Source organism: Uloborus diversus, chromosome 4 (genome assembly GCF_026930045.1).
Source record: "Uloborus diversus isolate 005 chromosome 4, Udiv.v.3.1, whole genome shotgun sequence".
NCBI lineage: Eukaryota > Metazoa > Arthropoda > Arachnida > Araneae > Uloboridae > Uloborus > Uloborus diversus.
The window spans coordinates 104,732,136-104,753,988 of record NC_072734.1 but is presented as its reverse complement, the minus strand read 5'-3'; the positions used below and the strand labels follow the sequence as shown (position 1 = coordinate 104,753,988).

The following is a 21,853-nucleotide window of genomic DNA, read 5'->3' as shown; positions in this document are numbered from 1 at the left end:
AAATATTTTTGTGATAAAATTTAAAAAACAAACATTCCTGAACTTTTTTGACTGACTGATGAGTGTTATGCTTGATAAATAAGCTGAAATTTGCTTACCTGAAATAATCAAAGCTGTTTAAAGAAGGTAACAGCCGTTGAACTTAGAGATTTCAGCAAAATGTCTAACTCGGTGATAATTTATATTGATGTGAAAATATAAACGGTGCTTTTACTTAATCAAATAATGACCTAGAATCTGATTTCACGAGCAACCATTGTGTGGTGTTACATATGTATGCAAACAAAATTCCACGTAGAACATACAAGCTTCAAGATTCAAAAAGTGAAGTTGTTGTCTAAATATTGACTGAAACAAAACAGTTCTTTAGTTGAGACTTTACCGGCACTTTTCACGCCAACGGCTTCTTAAACACTTCTAAAACCACGTGCTTTCTCCAAAATTTTAAGAAAAATATCCTATTACTAAACAGTTTGTTGAACTCAAAAATTGAAATTATTTGGACGAGAGACAAGTAGTTTTGGTAAAAGGAACGTATTCATTCATTCATTCAACAACGGACTAGACAGCCGTCTGCTCCATTGTCTTTGAAATACGTTTTAAACAGTCAGTTTGATTTTTCCAATGCTGTTGGTGGCTACAGAATCCTCTCCGCCGGCAATGCAAGACACTCACCCGTCTTCAACCGGCGTTGTTCCGGCAAACGGCAAGAATGCTTCCGCTACTGACTTTTCGATCGCTGCTATCATGGCCCGAGGAGCACCTGCGGTCAAAGAGAAATCGACTTCTGAAGGTGAGCGGCTGTTTTATTTAATTTTAATTCTATTTTGAAGCATGTACTTGCAGAGTCTGATTTACCATTGGGCCTTTTAGGGTGTCCCGAAATATCAGACTATCAAGTCTGTCATTTAGGGGGAGAGGGCAATTGTCCCTTTTTTGGCGTGGCCCAGAGTCGGCCTTATTGGGGAACCGTGTTCCTAATTATGCCAAATTACCTTCCTTTGTTAAAACTGTTGAAAACCGTAATTGAAACTTAAATTTTTACATGGAATTATTTTTTTCCTCATTTCTTAAAAATCTCCTGATAAATGTGCAAAGTTTGGACCCAACTGAATCAAAAATCAGTGACATACTAGGTTATGGACCTTGGGGTGGCCTTATTTGGTGCTCTTATCTTATATAAGTTCAAGAATAATGTATAAGGTTTATAGCAATGAGGTTTTTAATACCAAAACAGCCAATATTGATATCTAGCATTGTGTTTACACAGTTTACACCTATTGTTTCTTAACCTATATCATAAATGCAAAGACAAAAAACGGCTACGGATGTAACTCAACAGCACTTCAATTGCATTGTTTTTTAAGGGATCCTCTGCAGTTTGACCTAATGATTTCAATTTTCAAGATCGGCCACTCTTTGTATGTATGAGTATGACTAATGCAATCTTTTAACCAACTGTCTGGGGGAGTTAACCATCATCCCCTCTCCTTGCTTTGCCCATGAAATCAATACTTATTCAAATTTCAAACTTTTCCCATACGTAAGATTCAGACTATATAACTCTCAAACTTTGAATAGTCTGCAAAATTCCGGTACACGTAAGGAACACACTTGGAACACTGATTCTGAAAAAGTATTTCTAGTTGCCTGTATCTGCTATAAAATGTATTCTGAATATGCTCTGAGAAAAAGAAAATGAACCAAATGTTCCTAAAATGTAAGAGTACCAATTGTGTCTCGCTCAGAAAATTTTATAAATTTATAGTAGTAGGGAAGACATTTATGAACAGATTGAGGACACTTGAGAGAAGATTTGGAACAAATTCGTGGTCCACGCTTGTGAAATCATGGCTTTTTTTTTTCTCCTTTTTTATACAACCACAGTTTAAACAGATAGCTATAAGCCGATAAGATTTCTCAGTATGATACTACTAGAAATTTTGTTGCAATGGCTCGGTCTTGTATATTGACGACGGAATGGTTTCCACTGGCAGGGGCAAATACAGGGAGAGGGTAATGGGGGTCACGACACATCCTAAACTGTCGACAATATTGTCCATCCATTGTTCTCCAATACTTTATACAGGGTTGAGCGATTTAAATCAATCCTATTTAAATCATGATTTTTAAAGATTAAAATTTTAAAAGTTCAGAAGAATGATTTTTATGGCCGTGAAGTTCACAGTATTTTTTATTAAAAAAACAATAAACAAACAAACATTAATTCTATACAATATAACCAAAAAAAAGAACGATTTATATTGGGGTTAATGAAGTAAATTGAAACTGAAAGGGGGGGGGGGGGGAATCATTTTAGCAATAAAAGTAAAAAGAAAAGAACTTGCAAAGCATTTATGAAACAAGATGTTTCTTTTCAATGAAATTCAGCATAAGAAATTAGATTAGATATTTATCTGATTGGAATTAAGCTATTCAATTATTCATTTAAAAATAAACTTATAGTACAATCTTCTTCAACTTCCATTGAATCAAAACAATGAACGAAACATGCATATTAATAAGACAAGAGTCTCCCCCCCCCCTTAATCTAATTTTCAATGCTTTATGATTTTTTTAAAGATTGAATTCAAAAAATAAGGCATTTTTTATTTTTTAAATCAACATTTTATTTCAAAGGTTCTTTTTTCAAAAAAAAAAAAAAAAAAAAACCATATCTGAGGTAAATAATTAAATGCTCTACGTTATTTTTATTCTTTACTAGCGGTATCTGCACGGCTTTGCCTGTAGTAGAAAATTACAAGGTCATTTGGTTAGCCTGTATATTTACAAATAATAGATTTCTCGCCAGTTTGCTATGTTAATTTGTTTGCCCATGTTACGGTTCCACGCTATGATAATTTGGTAATTTACTCGTCCATGTTATGATAATTTGATCAGTAAAATATTCTTAAAATTGGAATAGAAAAAGAACTAAACCGAATTTTTGAAAAATCGCTTCAAAGTGCATACTCCCATGCTACAAACTAATTTTTTGCCGAATTTCAAGAAAATTTGCCCTACGGTCTAGGCGCTATGACTGTCACACAGATCTAGACAAAGAGACGTTATTATTAGTAGAAATTTCGATACCATTTCAAAATGTAATTATTTTTTTAGAAAAGAGAAAGATGTTGTTTATTTTGATTTTTAAATAATGTCTGGGAAATAGACCCATCTGCATATGGGACTTGATATTGCAGCAAGTTCATGATTGCCAGATGTGGCTAAAATTATAAAATTATCTAATCTGACAAACTTTGCTTATATGTACATATGTATTTTTCATTATATATATAAAAAAGGAATGATCTGATATTAGGCCTCTAACTTGAACTGTTTTAATTTGTTAGTATCATCACTTAAACACATTAAAATTAAAAAAAAAAATATTTAAAAAAATCCGATTAAAATTTAAAAAAATCGGATTTAAATTTTAAAAAATTCAATTAAAGAAAGTTGATAAAAAATCGTAAATTAACAACCCTGAAATAAAATGTAAACGATTGCAGTAATCTTTTCAATTCATTAAGCATTTTTAAAAGTAAATGTTCGGAATTCTTCTTTCATTGCTAATCAGGGTTGGCAAGTTTCTGCCAAGGCGGTTAAAACCACTAGTAGAAACCGGTTAAAACCGGCATGGCAGAAACTGGCAAAAACTCACAAAAATGACAAAAAATTAATTTTTGACACACAGTAGAAAATACATGGAAAAAAATAATTAACTTGTTAACTAAAGTGCAATCAATCGTTACTTTGTAAAAAATGTTACATTGTTTGAACCCTGCAGTTACCTCTTAGAAAAGGTGGTTTCAAAAATCCAAACAGTTTTCTCAATTTAATGTGCACAATGAGGAACTTAAGACTATTCTTGCAACAGAAGAGCTAGCAGGCAATGCATCAAAAAACAAGCAATATTCGTGCAACTTTCATCTGTTGTATATTTTTTCAAACTGGTCCACCATCTAGTAACTGGGAAAGTGATAAAAATTTAACTGGAAAAATAAGTTTCTAGAAATGGGGCCAATTTGTTTTGAAAAGCTGTGACATTAGGTACATACAAAATCTATGTTAATATTGGCAAGTAAAATTCTGACACTTTCTTCTTGAAGCATGTGGTAATTTCAATCACAAGCAATTTAAATGAAGCATATAAAGCGAGCAAATTACAATCAGTAATTTCCTGTTTTTAGTTCTGTGTTTCACTCCTCTTGCCTAAGAACCCATCTGATTTTTGTCCTTTGTTAGATTAATGCAAATATTACGAGCATCTGCAATTGAAAAGTTCCCTTTTTGAACTAAATCAAGGTCACTATTATATATTAGCACAGTATTTTATTTTTTACAATGATGAAATGAAGTTTGATATCTCAGTTTATTTAAACAAATATCATTTAGTAATTACTTTAAAAGTTAAGTAAAGTTAAAGTTATTAAAATTATTAAAGACATTTTTAAGTTTTTGCCAGTTTCTGCCAGTTTTTACCGGTTATAACCAGTTTCTGCCACTGGCACTGCAAAAACTAGTTTCTGTCGGCAGAAAGCGAACCCTGTTGCTAATGGAATGAATTAGTAACGTTTATGCCCAACTAGGGGCCTCATTACTGGTCGATTCGGTGCATTTTACTGACATCCAAGCTTTAGAAACCTTTCGTACCCAAAACCTTTCTTCAGCATTTACCCCCCCCCCATTCTCTAAAAGTGTAGTCTGTATCCGCCCCTGGGTCGAAGGCCATCCATATCCCATGGCCGACATTTCTGTGCCACACGAAATCGCTGCAAAATTAACAGCGAAAGAGACTGTAAAAAGTGCTATGGATTTAGAAAAAGAGTAGTTTCATAAATGTTCAAAAAATATACTGCACACTGTAAAACAATTCAGAGACGTTCCTGGAGAATAATGGGCAGCTAATGTGCCCAATTTCTGCCAGTAACAAAACTTGCAAAAAAAAAAAAAAAAAAAAAAAAAAAAAAAAAAAAAAAAAAAAAAAAAAAAAAAAAAAACAGGAACGTTTTCCACTAAAAGTCAGTGACCTTTCAGAAATTATCCTTGAATCTTTCTAAATAATACGGAAATCTCCCCTGTTAAAGCCAGTCGTGTTTCTGGTACCTTCAGAGAAAACTTAAAAAGGTTATCAGTAACAGTTTGGCACCTTCCTGATTTACCATGAAAGCTCTAAAAGAATTACTGCAACCACGGCCAAAGCTAAAACAGAACTGCAAGCAAATACACCAGGCATCTCACTTGCCTGTAATTCTTACAAAGCTTCGGAATCCAGAGACTTATTCGCTCTCATTTAGAGCTCAGTCCATCTAGATGGCCATAATTGAGGTAAGGCCGATAAGCTTTATAAATACGCTCAGTTAATCTGTAAACTTGTAGCTCAGCATATTTTTTACAACAGTGATAAGTCTGCAAACGTGAAACTCGTAATAATTCAGAAAATCTTTTTGACAAAATTCTTAATTTTAACAGGAAATTGGTGAAAACCTGTGAAATCCCAAACCGTTCTGCGGAAATAACCAGTAGCGTTTCGGAAATTTTTGTACAGAGCAAGGTGCTCAAAAATGAATGACATGAGTCGGTGTTCTATAGAAATTTTCTTTATCACAAAATCATCAATTTGAATCTTTTGTCGCTGAGAGATACTGTGGCACCATTTAGTGGTGTAGGTTGCTATTAGATATTGCAAAAAACATCGCTGCTGAAAATTCTTAGAAATTAGCAGTGTGCCAGGGTACAACACTCTCCCCTTAATTTTTAGTAAAATTGCTGGAAAAAAATTATTTAAAACGCACAAAATACCAGAAGTAATTTTCACCTCACAGCAGCTTTGGGATATCTTGGTGCTGTTTCTATGCAGAGATGTCTTACTGTCAGTGGTGCACACACGGTAGAGGTCCAGGGGGTCCAGACCTCCGCCCCCCCCGCAGCTCTTGCATTTTTTCGATTGATTATTATTCTGTATATTTTCTTCACAAAATTATTCCAAACAAAGGTAACAATTATTTCAGTTCTGATAAGTAAAAAAATAAAATCTTCATGTTAAAGAATTTTCCAAAAAAAAAAGTGCACTTTTCTTTTTTTTTCTTTCTCCAGTATTGGAGTGTGGGACGAAGTGAAATAGCGGGGCAAAGTGAAATGGTGAAATATTCACTGCTTTTAGCGCCACCTATCTGGTCCTACTTTAATTATGTAGTAGCACATGTTGTCTATTCCAGTCGGGAAATAAGTACCGTCGAAGATTAACAAATGTTATAAGACAGGAAACTTTTAAAAATTGATACTCACATTGTACTTTTTAAAAATTTTTATTATTATTATAGAATGATAAAGCATTTGTTACCAACATTCTAAATATTAATTTATATCTTCTAATATTCGGTGCTGTATTTATTTAATAAATATTAAGCTTGTTTGTAATTTATATATTTTGTACAATTTATTAGTCAAGTACATGTGGGGCAAGGGGAGAAGAGGAATAGTTTATTTCGTTTACTCACTGCTAAATCACTTTGTATATTCGTTTATTAATTGATTCATTTTAATTCTTTTATTTATTAATTTACTTATTTATTCATTCATTCCCTAATTTTCTTATTCGTTCACTCGCTTACTCTCTCATTTGTTTATCTTCGTTGTATTAGTTAATTAATTTATTTAATTATTCGTTTGTTTTATTATTTTTTTCGTTTCTTCGTTTCACCTTTTATAATTATTTGATCAAAAACATTTTTTATAATCAGATAGAAAATATTTCATTGGAAAGATATTTTAGCTTTGATGTTACCCAATGAAAAAAAAAAACCTACGGAAAAAAAAGTGAAAAATTTCCACCTTTTTTTGAAAATGCAAATTTATTACCAAAAATAAAAATATTGTTTCAATGCAAGTTTTATTATAAAACTAGCTGCGTCGCCCTATTTTGCACAGGCTACCTAAAAAATGAAATAGACATCCAGTTGATGTTTTTGTAGTACTCTGACGTCAGTTTCTAACGCGTTAAGGAATAAATAAATGCGCGAAATGCAGGGTTTGAAAAACACCAGTAAAACATATTTTTGGCAAAAATCTTATCAACGTTAAAAAAGCTATCAATGATACAAGTTATGAGTATTTTCAATTAGCACAAAAGATGAAAATATATGTATTATCAACTACTTATAACCTGTGCTCACTTTAAAGTGAATTACATCTGATAGACTATATCTGATATATTTATGTACAACAACAATTTGTTTTTTTTACATAAAATGACACATATTGCATGGTTTATAACGTGAAACTAAAGCATAAAAACTCAATAAATACCAAAAAGTATTAATTTAAGAGCCATTGTCTGTAAGAATCAGGCAGTTTAGGGCATTTGTGATTGTTGACATTTTTAATTTTCTTTATTTTTGCAAATGTTGTTCCTTATCATGAATGTAATGTTTGTGCAAAATATGAGCTTTGTCTGCCGTACCGTTTTTGGGAAATTAATTTTTTTAATTTAGGGGGCGTGGCACATTTTTGCGTGTTTTTCAAATTTGCAGATTTTAAAGTTCTTGTTGCTTTAAGCGCCCCTATAATAACATGGATTTTTTAATTCTATACTATTATATGGTCTTCTTAGATACTATTACAGCTGTCAAATCGGTGACACTACGAGGGCGACGGCCACGAACTCCGTTTAAAAATGACCGAAAATGAATTTTTTTACTACATTCAATGCCAATTTTCTCAAAGCGCCTTCCTGATGGCACCAACGTTTTTACATCAATTCCTAACTACACTTGATACATCAAAAATATGTAATAAAATTTGTGTCACTATAAGGGCGCCAGAAGATATTGGAACTTTTATTTGATAAATTTCACAAAAATGCAAATGTTTAAAATCTAACCACTACTCTCGCCCTCATAGCAGAGATCTGAAACTAATTAAGTTTGATAACCAACATGTTCGTCTAACATATGAAATAAAAAAATCGGTGTGACTCCTATTAATTTCGGAAATATAATCATTCGAAATTAGTATGTTATGGAGTTATTTTTAAAAAGACTTTTCTAATTCCAATGTTTTTTTGCACGGTTTGTTTTAAACTTTAATATAAAATTACAGTAGTGACACCTAAAATAATATGTTTCTAATGTTTTTTATATAAAAAAAAAGCTTTATATAAAGCATTAGAAACACAGTAAATCGATATAGGTACAGATGGACGTACTGTGTAATGTGCATTATGGCTAAAATAGTCGTACTATATTTTTTCAACCATACTAATTTTTTATCTGTTATTTATACTAAAAATGCAACTATTTATAACATAATGTCTTAAATAGTGATGAACATAATGTATTATATAGCGAGCATTCAGAATCTGAAACATAATTTGAGGATGACGTAGACTAAAACAAAGAAAACATAAAATGTCAAATCACCCAGTTTCAGAAAGACGGTCATCTCTTATTGATATCTGGTAATTTTGTAGCACTAAAGCTTGGGAAAACTATGGTATCCTGGTATGGTATGGTATGGTATGAAAGCTATGGTCCTGGAGAAATAGTAGAAGTTTACCATTTGCAAGTAAAGGTCAAATGCATGGCAAAAAGGATTGGAGTAAATAAATTTATGTGACCGCAAAAAAAGGCGAGTATTGGTATGATAATCTAAACATATTATGCACAATAGATCCACCTGTACCTATAACAAAACGAGCACTTTCTATTCAAGATAAAGACGCTCTTTCTGCCCAAAGCTGTTTATGTTAAACGTTGCTTCTTTGTAATAAATTAAAAATAACTATGGTCAAAACACTATCTGGGTGTGATAAGATTAAATTAACAAAATACATAAATAAACAAATAAAATAATTTTTAAAAAATAATAATAAATGAAAAAAATGCACCACAACATACTAACTTCGAATGAATATATTTCCAAAAGTAGTATTAGGAGTGACACTAATTTTATTAGTTTAAATGTTAGACAAACGTGTTGGTTATCAAATTAGTTTCAGATCTCTGCTACGAGGGGGCTAGTTGCATTCAGATTAGCAAATGGTCAACTTCTACTATTTCTCCGGAATATCATGTTTTCCCAAGCTTTAGTGCTACAAAATTACCAGATATCAATAAGAGATGACAGTCTTTCTGAAACTGGGTGATTTGATTTTTTATGTTTTCTTTGTTTTAGTCTACGTCATCCTCAAATTATGTTTCAGATTCTGAATGCTCGCTATATAATACATTATGTTCATCACTATTTAAGACATTATGTTATAAATAGTTGCATTTTTATATACATAACAGATAAAAAATTAGTATGGTTGAAAAAATATAGTACGACTAAGCCATAATGCACATTACACAATACGTCCATCTGTACCTATATCGATTTACTGTGTTTCTAATGCTTTTTATAAAGCTTTTTTTATAAAAAAAAAAACATTAGAAACATATTATTTTAGGTGTCACTACTGTAATTTTATATTAAAGTTTAAAACAAACCGTGCAAAAAACATTGGAATTAGAAAAGTCTTTATTTAAAATAACTCCATAACATACTAATTTCGAATGATTATATTTCCGAAAGTAATAGGAGTGACACCGATTTTTTTATTTAATATGTTAGACGAACATGTTGGTTATCAAACTTAATTAGTTTCAGATCTCTGCTATGAGGGCGAGAGTAGTGGTTAGATTTTAAACATTTGCATTTTTGTGAAATTTATCACATAAAAGTTCCAATATCTTCTGGCGCCCTTATAGTGACACCAATTTTATTACATATTTTTGATGTATGCAAGTGTAGCTAGGAATTGATGTAAAAACGTTGGTGCCATCATGAAGGCGCTTTGAGAAAATTGGCATTGAATGTAGTAAAAAAATTCATTTTCGGTCATTTTTAAACGGAGTTCGTGGCCGTCACCCTCGTAGTGACACCGATTTGACAGCTGTAATAGTATCTAAGAAGACCATATAATAGTATAGAATTAAAAAATCCATGTCATTATAGGGGCGCTTAAAGCAACAAGAACTTTAAAATCTGCAAATTTGAAAAACACGCAAAAATGTGCCACGCCCCCTAAATTTAAAAAAATAATTTCCCCAAAACGGTAAGGCAGACAAAGCTTATTTTTTGCACAAACATTACATTCGTGATAAGGAACAACATTTGCAAAAATAAAGAAAATTAAAAATGTCAACAATCACAACCTGCCTGATCCTTACAGACAATGGCTCTTAATATCAAGTCATCAGATTCCAACTAAGCTTTTAGTTAAAATCATTAAAAGCAACCTCTTTTGTTCTATACAAAATGTATTTCAGAAGTAAAAACAGGAATTAAAAAAGAGTTATAATTTCGATTCGAAAACACACCCATGTGAAAAGTCCAACAAAATAAACATAATTAGTCGCACATTCTAAATTTACCAAAATATGAGGCTGGTAATGATAAACTTACGCTACGATAAGTAAATATAAATAAAGAAATAAATTTCTTGTGCTGAAAAGAGTTAAGAACGTTGGCTGAAAAAAATAAAAACGGGCAGACGATAAATAAAGGTTATGTCCGAATAGAGCAACCAGTTTACCTAAGGCCCCTATATATACGAGCCGACGCATCAGCTTAAGATCAGCCTTTTTGGATCGAAGCGCGTGTTTGAGTGGTTGTCTTTTCTGGCGAATTATCGCGTTTGGTGATTGTTCACAGTGAGCAATTATTAGCGGCACGTGAATTGTTTATAAAATAAAATATTATTTTCTGCAAATTTGGCGAAATCCGAAACTTTGCTGTGGTAACCCAAGAAGTGCAACAATGAAAAATCCGATCCAAAATGGCTAACCTTAAGCTGATGCGTCGGCCTATCTATATAGCGGCTCTAAGTTTACCCGGTAGGTTATTTTGATGACGTCAGTCTCACTGAAACAATTTTTAACATGTTATTTATTAGCACAAATGTAAAATGGCAACAGAAAGAAATAGAAATCATTGCTAAGAATAAAAGAGAAACGAAGCTAATCTTATATAATTAAAAACTGAGCGTATGTACCTATGTATGTAACTATGTATGTATGTCCAAGGAGGGCCATGATCTAAGTTATTTCTCCTGAACGACAGTGAACTAACTGACCATCGAACGGATTCGTAATCTTCCCGTCTTTATATTTGGCTCCTCCGATAATAATTAGCTTAGATATCAATTTAAAACTATTAATTAGGACACATAGATTTCGACATAAAATCCCTATTTTTCGAAGGCTTTCCACTATTTAAATTATTATTCAGTGATTCATCTCAACTTTCCACGACAATGCTCTTATTAAAATTTATAGCATGAAGAAAATCATATTGAAACGAAAGATCTGTTGCCATTTTTGTTTCTCGAATATGAACAAGTAAATTTCTTGCTTTTGTTTCAAATTCTTTTCCTGTAATTGGGGGATTTAAAATGTTTACTTTTTGGTTATTTTTTTGCAATCTGCCTCAAAATTTTACTGTTTTTTTTTTGGTTCAAGCCTGAGTGTTGAACACGCGTCACTTGACATAACTATTATTTTCGAGGTAGACCGTGCAAAGCCAGGCGACGCAGCTAGTTTACAATAAATTTCTAAACGGATGAATTGCTTTAAACAGTATTTTTAGGATTTATATATCAGAATAAAAGATAAATTAAAACCAAACCCAGTGGCACGACAGCCCACAGTGGCCAAGGCCTACTGTACCCATCTCAGTTTTCCTGACTAAGGGCTCTGAGGTGCTAGGCAGATGCTCCGATTAAGTGGTCAGCCGAACGCGGAACCCCCAGGGTTAAGTTCCCAAGCATGCTTGGTACTCATTTTATCGACCCACTGAAGGGATGAACGGCTGAGTCGACCATGCCCGATCTGGGAATAGAATCCTGGCCTGTGGCGTGGGAGCACGAAGCGCAACCACTGAGCCACTGGGCTTTAAATATAAATTAAACTAATTTAAAATAAAATTCTAGATGGAAATTTTGTTTTAATATTTGGACAGCAGCCAAAAAATTCCCTTTGAAAACAATTGTTAAAATCTTATTTGCTCATCCATATGCAAAATGGCAACAGGAAAGAAATAAAAATTCCTTATTAATTAACGTTTTAATTAATATCTCCGCTTATAAAAGTCGTACGATTACGAGATTAGTCTTATTGTTTTCCTTGGAAAATTTCGAATTGATCAGTATCTTGTTCGACTCTCGACTCCCAGCAATTCTCGAGAAGATCTATTTTGAGACGGACAGACAGACAGATAGACTGACGCGAACAGATTTGGATACAATGTTTTTTTTACGTACTGTAATTCCCAAAACAATTTTTAATTTGTTTATTTTGAAAATCTTAGTCATTTCAACTATTTCACTTTCCCCCCCCCCCCCATACCCCTACGGTTTTTTTTTTTTTCAGTTGTGCCACTTCAGTTTTTAGGGTGTGATTGCATTACTGTACTAGGATTGAAAATATGACTCAACATCAAGCGTTCTGAAAATGATTTTATCCATCAGACCACACCCCTCCCCTTTTGCTGCGTCCCATGAGAGCCACTCAGTGGCGTAGCCATGAGTCTCCTTCGGAGGGGACCCAGGTTCTTACCTCAAAGAGACTATTATATTAATTATTTTTCATTAAATAGCTAAATAAATCGTCTTTATTTTAGATTATGCTGATTATTGATAATCGTAAATTTTTAACTAATAATCAGTTGTTATAAAATACCAATACACCTCGGTTTGTGATTTTGATTATTTTTAAAAGGGATAAATAGCAGAAAATTTAATGCATGGGTGATACGTTATTGATGATTAAAATGATTAAAATATTTTCTTAATTTGGAGACAGAAATATTGCGGTATTTTTACTTACAGTACTGTTAGTAATTTTCTTAACTTTACACAGAAAAAGTTTCCTAACATTAAAAATTGAAATATCTCTTATTTTTCAAACTTTTTTTTTTTGTTATTTATAAATCAGAGACTTAAATTACACTCTGTATTGACAGAACTAGACCATTTAGATTCTCTAGACAAGTACTGTTTTTTAAATTGGTCCTCAATATTGAAATTGTTCTTTTAGTTGCTGCTACAGGTACTGGGAGAAGCAAAATGAATATTTGAAACCAACGCAGCGTTACTTTAGACTATATTTAGAAATGTTGTAGCCAAAGGGGTTTGAGTGCTCTTCCAATATTTTTTCTTTTCAAAATTTAGTCAATTTTAGACTATCTTTATTGATATTAGGGGTTTGACAGGTCGATAGCTTGTATCGGAAACTTTTGAAAGTTTTTAAAACGCAATTTTGGAATAACTTTGGAGGTGAGAGGGAGGTGTTTTGGGAATTATCCCCCGAAAATTTCGAAATTGAAATCTTAAAGACATAACTCATGCGATCTTTTGTAGTGACGTTTATGAACGCGTGAGTTTTGGGGACCCTACCCTATAGTTTTTTTTTTTTTTTTTAATTATAGAGCTAAAAACGCGTTTTGGCTAAGTTTATTAAAATTAGGAAAAGCGTTACTGCTTGGAGGCTAGCTTCAGAAGCTTTTTAATGTTGAAATTTAAAAAACACATTTTTAAGTTTTATGTAGACACGTTAGGGAAGGGAGGAAATTGTTGGAATTTGAAGGCCTGATTTGCATTTTTTGGCTATGTTTCGTTAAGGAAGGGAGATGGTTCCGTGAGTCGTCTTGGAAATTCTTCAACAATGAAGCTACAAAATGCAATTTTAAGCCCTCATTAGTGACAAGTGATGTTTGGGGAAGGAGTAGGGTATTCGGGAGCTCTCCTTACTAAACACATTGCAAAGCTATGTTTGGCTACGTTAGGAGATGAAGGAAGGCTTCCTACTAAAAATTGTTTTAAATTAAATCCAGAAAGCATAATCTTTAAGGACATCTGAAGTGGTGTTCACCCCTGCAAATTTTTTGAATTGAAAAACCTGAAATTTCAAATATAACCTCTCCTTGGTCTCAAAGATGGGTATGCATTCTTCCAGATCTGTGATTGACTGCCGGACCTGAATTGACCGAGAATTCCGGGGATACCCTGAGCCCCTCCCTTGGATACCGCAGTAAACCATTGCATTATTGAAATTCAGTTACAAAATATATTTTAAATAAATACACATAATACAACATTTAACACAGTAATTAATATCAAATGAAATTTTTTAAATATTATTTCTTTTTTTACGTACTTTAAAATTTTTACTGCGACTTTCTTTCAGTGCCATTAATGAAAAACTTCGGCAAAAATTAACATCTCATTTTTTTGCCTTAAATATAATTATTAATTAAAAATAAATATAGTAAATGGTAAAATTAAAATCATTCTAAAAGCAAAAGCAAACTAATATAGTAAATGGCTAATAATTTGTTTACAATTATTGAATATTTAAATTTTTTTACTATGTTCGGTTGCCGAATATTATGGTGTGGCGTCGAACGAAATATTCAGCTCGTCAACTAATTGGCACACCGAAATATCAGCCGAATACTCGGTGCATCCAAAATCCTTACACTTTTCTTTCTCAAGAAATTAAGCCTTAATCCATTTTACTTGTGCAAGGGTTCTTCACCTTTGTTACAGCAGGGACTGATTCGGCGAAGAGCTTTTCTTGAACTTGATTATGAAACAAGTTTCTGAAACCTCTTATTAAAAAGCGTTCAAGGAACTTGTCCTTTTAGCCAGTGATACATTATAGCAACCGGCGAGTAAAGGAATGATTGATGAAAAATTTGAAGACATATACACGCCGATAAGATTTTAATGCCAAAAAAGATCTTCATGCAGCAGATATCAGAGCTGTGGAGTCGGAGTCGAGCGGAATTCGGGGTGAAGAATTCGGAGATGAAATAGGGAATCGAAGAATTTTAAATTTCAAAAGCCGGAGTCGGTCATACCTTCGAGTCAGCAGATCTGCCAGGAATGCAGAATCAGAGTCGGAGTCGGACTGATTTTTTTGATAAAAGATTCCGAGTCGGGGATCGAAAGCACTGAAATTTCAGGAGTCACAGGCAGAGTCGGTCAGTCTCTCTTCGACTCCATAGACCTGGCAAAGATGAAAACTTTTAGAAACATCGTTCATTGCGGGACCAGGAAGTGATGTTGTTTTTTTTTTTATTCAAAAAATATTTTTTAACAAGTTTTTATTTCTAGCTAATGACGTAATTTCCTTTGTTACCAACAACTTTTTATTATTTTACAGCATCTGCGAAGGAAGCATTTAAATATGATTATTTTTCTAGTGAAGCAGGTTTCATTTTGCTTTGTTTATAAAACAACAAATAAATGAATAAATTTGTAAAGAAAAATTAATGCATAAAATTATAAAAAAGGAAATATATTTTTCCAGTAAAGCATGTTTTATTTTATTTTATTTATTAAAGAGCAAATGAATAAGTAAAATTAAAATGAAAAATGAATAAATATAGTTATAATGAAAAATATAAAAATAAAATTATAACAGGGGAAATATATTTTCACTTATTTTATACTTCACAGCAGAGAAAAGAAAGAAAAACAGAAGAAAACCCGGTCCTACACCATACATTTATATTTTTCTGAATATGAAGAAAGTCAGTGAGCCTTCCTTAGCTCGCAATGGAAGAAGTGCACGCAAAGTTTACTTTTCTGAACTGTTAATGGAAATTGCGTGAATAGAATATTGCATGAACTGAGGGAAAAAACCTCCTGGTCTTATATATTATAGTATTTAAGTTCCATAAAATCAAAAAGAGGCTGATGCTGAGGTTGGAATGAGGCGGGGTCTGGTGAAAAAGGAAGGTAAATTTAGCAGAAAGTAATCATCACTCGCACACGCAAATTGTGTTCTAATTATTAATACTTGAAAAGACATTCGTTTCCTTGAAACATCGACTTTTTTTTAGAACTCTAGGAAAATATATTCATTCTCGGGCGAATAAGTGAACAAATAAATAAATAAATTAATTAATTAATAAAAAAAATATATGGATAAGAAGAAGAATATTAATTAGCACTCCAAAATAAATAATGAATGAAATAACAAATATGTTTTTAATTGAAAAAATAAGTAAATAAATTGACAAAATAAAATATATTTTTCTAATAATTTAATTAGTATGCAAAAAAAAAAAAAAAATGTGCATAAAAATTTGAATTTTTGGCATTTTGAATTCAAATTGTGTTTTTCGCAATCACGAGCGTGTGAGGCGTGTGTGTTTATTTACGCGCACGTTTGTATATATGTTGTATGTATGTGCACGCGTGTGTGTAAGCGTTCGTGTGTCTGTACGCGTTCGTGTGTATGTATGCGCGTGTGTGTAAGCGTTCGTGTGTCTGTAGGTGCTCGTGTGTATGTATGCGTGTGTGTGTAAGCTTTCATGCGTGTAGGCGGGCGTGTATGTAGGCGTGTGTGTGTGTATGTAGGCGTGTGCGTGTATGCAGGTGTGTGTGTGTATGCAGGCGTGTGTGTGTATGTAGGCGTGTGTGTGTATGTAGGCGTGTGTGTATGTAGGCGTGTGTGTGTATGTAGGCGTGTGTGTATGTAGGCATGTGTGTGTATGTAGGCGTGTGTGTATGTAGGCGTGTGTGTGTATGTAGGCGTGTGTGTGTATGTAGGCGTGTGTGTGTATGTAGGCGTGTGTGTGTATGTAGGCGTGTGTGTGTATGTAGGCGTGTGTGTGTATGTAGGATATGGACGCAACTTGGAGACTGTTTTCGCCAGAGGAGCAGCATCTGGAGGAGCCGGTGCTGCAGAGGATGGCGGGGGAAAAATTTGATTTTTCAGACATCATTCAACAGTCAAATGAAAACAATTAGCAATCGCAATTGCTCAAAAAATGATAAATAAAATAACATAAAATAAAAACGTGTGAAAACTTGAATAAATTAATAAATAAATAAAATAAATGAATGTAAGAAAAAAAATAAATGAAGATAAGAAAAAATAATAAAATGAAATAAATAAATAGGTGAAGTAAAAATAAGATTTGATTAATCTGCTTTAGTAATATCTGCTTATTTTGAATAGCAGAACATTCAGTGGTATTCCGCAAAATTTGGCTGTAAGTTAGCAACCTAGCATGAAAACTACACCTCGTAGCGGCCCCCTCTCCGCAAATTTCGATTTTATTCTTCTTTAGTTTTAAGTAAACTTCTTACATAAATGTGGAAATACAGAGACGATAATTTTTTTTTTTGCACATTTTATGCCTTTAGAAAATTTGGCAATTTCTGTTCCAATTTCATTTGTTTGAAACTTCTAAGTTAATTGGGGTAGAGGAATAATGTTTGTTTCAGAACAAAGTTTTAGATTAAATGTTTTAGCCTCATTGGTTAACGTACATAAAATGATTTTCATGAATGACGTTAATTCATCTTACTTTTAATTCCCCCCCCCCTTGGTGACGATAGATCCATTCCTCACAGATAGTCAAATTTTCCACATCTAAAAAATTCGCTTAATTTTGTTCGCATTGGTAAAAAGTCCTGAATGAAGAAGAAGCATTCACACTTACGTTGATTCCAGTCCCAAGCTGGAAGGTTTAGTTTTAGATTAATAGTTTTTTATTATTTTGTTTTAAACTTTATAATTGTGCTCTTTGTGTGTGTTTCAAATCAATAAACAGTATTTAGGTGACTAATGTTCAAATATGATATTTTTAAATAGTGGGGTTTTTAGTGTGATATTTTTGTGTAACAGTCTGTTTGGGACGCCAAGCATTAAGGCCGTTGAGTGACATTAATGGGAAGTTGACAGGTTGACATACCTAGTTGCTGCTCCAATATTACAATCCTGATATGATGAACAACTAGATATGTGAACTTGCCTGGTTATAGAATGGATTTTTTTTCTTTTGATGATCAACTTATCTAGTTCTGAAAATCCTAAGTAGTACCTACAAAATGTCTACAACAGTTTCATAGTTGTAATATGCTGTGAAACTAAAAATTTTACTGTCAATTGTAAACCCAAATTCGCCAAACTTTTAGTTACCTAAGGTAACTACAACTATAGTTGTAGTTGGTTAGTGTAGCTGCAACCATAGTATAGTTGCAAGCGGGGTTGCGGAGTCAGAGACAAAACGGCTGACTCCAATTCCGGAAATTTTAGAGCATCAGACTCCTTTTTCACCAAATCAATTCGACTCCGAGCCTGACTCCGGACTCGAGGAAAATGAACCGACTTCGACTCGGAATTTTTAACCTTCTATGTGAACTCCTACTCCGATTCCTTTTCTCCTAAATCAGTTCGACTCCGAATCTACTGCCCTGGTTGTAAACACTCACTCTTTTGACGATAGACATTAAAATACGACTCTGTTAAATTAATGTTCTATTTATTATTTTCATGTTAAGTTTTTTTTTTTTTTTTTTTTATAATTTTATAAAGAAAGAAATAAGTCTTTAAGCTTCTATTCTTTTGTAAAATAATCTTTTTTCACCTAGGGTCTTTGATTATCTACATTAGTGATCCAACCATTGGCTCTCACTAAACACTTCCGATAGCAGATAGGGAAGCTATAATTGTTGCCAGGCGTCTGTCTAAATTAGGTAGTCGTCCCTGTGATTAGGTTGTGGAAAAAAGATGAAATATTTTTACCAAACTGAAAAAGAAAAAGATCGTAAGCTAGCTTTTTCAAAAACTTCTAACCACCCCTGAAGGCCTATTTTCCTCTTCGGATACAGCAGAAAATTAGTAGGAATGATTATCACTGAGAGAGAATTCGGCCTTTTTGAGTGTGGGGAATCATGTCTGGCAATGTCCCGCCCTGACAATCAAAAAGCCATTAAAAGCGGACAAATACCCGAGGGGGAAAGGAACTATCAGCAGATGCTCGAAATTGAGATATCTTAAAAAAGAAGTTTCTGTTGCTGGACGGGGTGCTTGCTCAGGTTGTTTTTGGAAGCATCTGCACTTAAATGAGGCGGGAAAAGTCAGGCTCGTTCCAATTGATATGTTCCATGAAGTATTCAGCCAGACGACAATGGCTACTCAGTTTCAAGAAATTGATCAGAATTGTTCTTTTTTTTTTGACTGAAAAGCCATTTAGTTTTACACGAATGCTACAATGTAGATTTATGTTAGTAAAATTAATTAAGGTTACTGAACAGTTGCATAAATGCTGGTCTACCGGAATTCTGTCTTCGGAATAATATTGATTTACACTTGGTGACTAATTTTAAAACAAATGTAGTTAACAAAGACACTTCAAAGCTGGAGTTGAAAAGCAGTTCAAATACTACGGGAAAACAATAAAACAAATTTGAAAAAAAAAAAAAAAAAAAAAATCAACAGCAAGCAAACAAACAATCAAGACTAATAGTTATTTGCTCTTAATTATTATTTTATTATTGGCAATGAAAAACCATCTTTTTGTTTTTGAAGAGAAGGATTTAGAAGGTTTAACTTTACATAATTTATGTTGTCGTCTCCGAGGATAGGAATTAAAAATTCTTTACTAATTTGTATACATTTTAACACGTTGTTTCAAAAATGATTTGATAACTACGTAGAAATTTTTATTAGCTTCAGTTAAGCATTTTAAGATGTAACTTGAAAAGTGATTTAATAAATGGACAATCTCTATTAACATCCCAAATATCTTGATAGCTCATTAGCAGTTTTCATAGACTTTGGCAATATTTTACAGACTTAATAACATTTTCGTGAAGATAGTTAAACCATGACTATGACTTTGTCGAAGTTCGTTTGAATTTGGAGTAATGTTCACATAATGATGTGAATGATAAGCTGCCCGTAGGAAATTAGATACCACTGACACATTATTAATATTAGGAAAAGTGCTTTTCAGGTAAAAAGTTTATTTAGTTTTGATTTTCAGCATTCGACCTACTAGTGGCGAATACTGAAACTACTATAATACTGCTAAAGAGTGAAATACTGGGAAATGTGTGTGTGTGTGTGTTTTTTTTTTTTTAATAAAAAGTTTATAACTTCTGGATGAAAACACCTTTGAGTTAGTTACCTTAAGGTTGCTCTTCAGTGGGGAAGAAAAACGATGTCGCTTGAAAATGGGCCTTTTCTTTAAACGAAAGCAGTGTACATCAGTGAAATGATTGACACTTCAACAGCCAATAGAACGAACGGTGACCGATGAAAGTGTGGATCATGTGACCTGTCACATTTTGCAGGGGGACAGACCGGACGCTCCCCCTGCTGTGCAAGTCAAGGGAGGTATAGCTGTCGGCGAAATGAAACCGCAGCTTTTTACAGACCCTTCCAAGGAAATTCTAGTTCTTTCCCTCTTGAGTCTTGACTACATAAGTAAAAGAAAAATAACTCAATGTAAAAGGCGCGAAATTTTACATTGCCGCGCATTTTGCAATCTTACTTGTGATATTAATTTATTTGTATTCGCGCTAAAATTAATTTTGAAACAAAGATTTTTTCCCCCATTAATACGGTTTCAGATCTCATCTAGGAAAAATTAACGAATGAATGAATATTTGCAATAAATAAATTCATAAATTCGTTTTATTTTTAGAAAAATGTTCGTTATTGAAAATTGATGATTTCAAAAAAGGAAGGAAAAAAAAGATAGCCTGCATGACCACACTGAATTTTAACGAAATGAACTCCAAATTCTAACCAAAAAATATTCTTTAAAAATGGATGATCCTACTTAATATATTTGAAAAATCGAGTGTCGAATAAAACTGGGGACTAACTAGTTATCGGTTGGCGAAATTTTTTCGCTTCCTCTGCCTGTTTGCCACTCTCCCCAACCCCATCCGAGTTGCCAGAAAACATTCTTCTTAAAAATGAAACTAGATCCTCTTTGCATAGTTAATACTTGATTGTACAATAAACATTAATGCCACTAATTAGTTACATTAACCTTTATTTGAACTGATAATATTTATATTTTAGTGCTAAATTAAATACTACTTTGTTGGTTAGTTATCTGTTTTACAAATGCAGTGGCGAATAGAAAAAAATGTGGCTACTATAATTGCCTTTTCTCACCACTGGTGACCAGAAAATTCCCCTAATCTTTATCTTTGAATCCTTTTCTTTTTGAAAAAATATTTATTTATTTATCTAATTTTATATGTAGATGAGAAGGCTACTACGTTACTTCATTTCTCACTGTAGATATATCACTTAAATTTATTTTATTTTAATTTATTTTCTTTTACATATCGTAATGAAAAAGAAAATAAAGATTAGAAATAAAATGTTTTTCGATAGAATGCCGGTCTCTCATTGTAGGCATTTTATTGAGTACCGAATATCATACAAAACTAGCTACTATTCTCAGAGGTCACTTCTTCATTTCAGCGAAATTTTACTGACAGCAATGCTGCCGAGATATTTCCGTCATTTCACGGCGACCGTTTCTTTTTCTTCTCCTGTTAATCGAAGAAATATTCAACCAAATTTTTCCTCATAACGCGAGAAAAATTGTTTGTTATTCGAAAAAACGTCGGAATTAGTGCAGCAGGCGTTCTTCCATGCTTGGCTCGTTACTCAACAGATGACGCCATATGAAATAAATGTAAGGGACAGTTCTTTCAGTGGTGCCTTCTTTTAAGTAAATACAGGACTCTCGGCTTCATTTACACCGGAATGCATGCAGTTATAGAAATCTTACTATCAACTAATCAGAAAATGAATAAATCTGACATCTAGGTCACTACAAATGAAAGCAATAAGCCATGTTTATTGCTCAATCATAGCGGTTTTAGTGTTATAGGCAATCTACCGATTAAGTGAACAATGACTCAATAGATGGCGCTCCTAAAGCTGTATATAGAGGAAAGTTCGTTTTAAGTCCTGCCTTCTACTAAGTAATTTAATAACAATGGTAAACTGCCTTTTTTCACTTCTATCGAGAATCAGTT

General features: G+C 33.0%; 1 protein-coding gene across 1 annotated transcript in view; it reads left to right on the top strand.

The window, feature by feature from the left end:
- The first annotated feature begins 624 nt into the window (after positions 1 to 624).
- The window catches only part of LOC129220314 (T-box transcription factor TBX20-like), a 73,742-nt gene continuing 52,513 nt past the window's right edge, over positions 625 to 21,853 (top strand). Inside the window, exon 1 of the mRNA XM_054854713.1 lies at positions 625 to 803. Within this exon, the coding sequence (XP_054710688.1) occupies positions 625 to 803 (179 nt within the window). The remainder of the gene's footprint in view (positions 804 to 21,853) is intronic.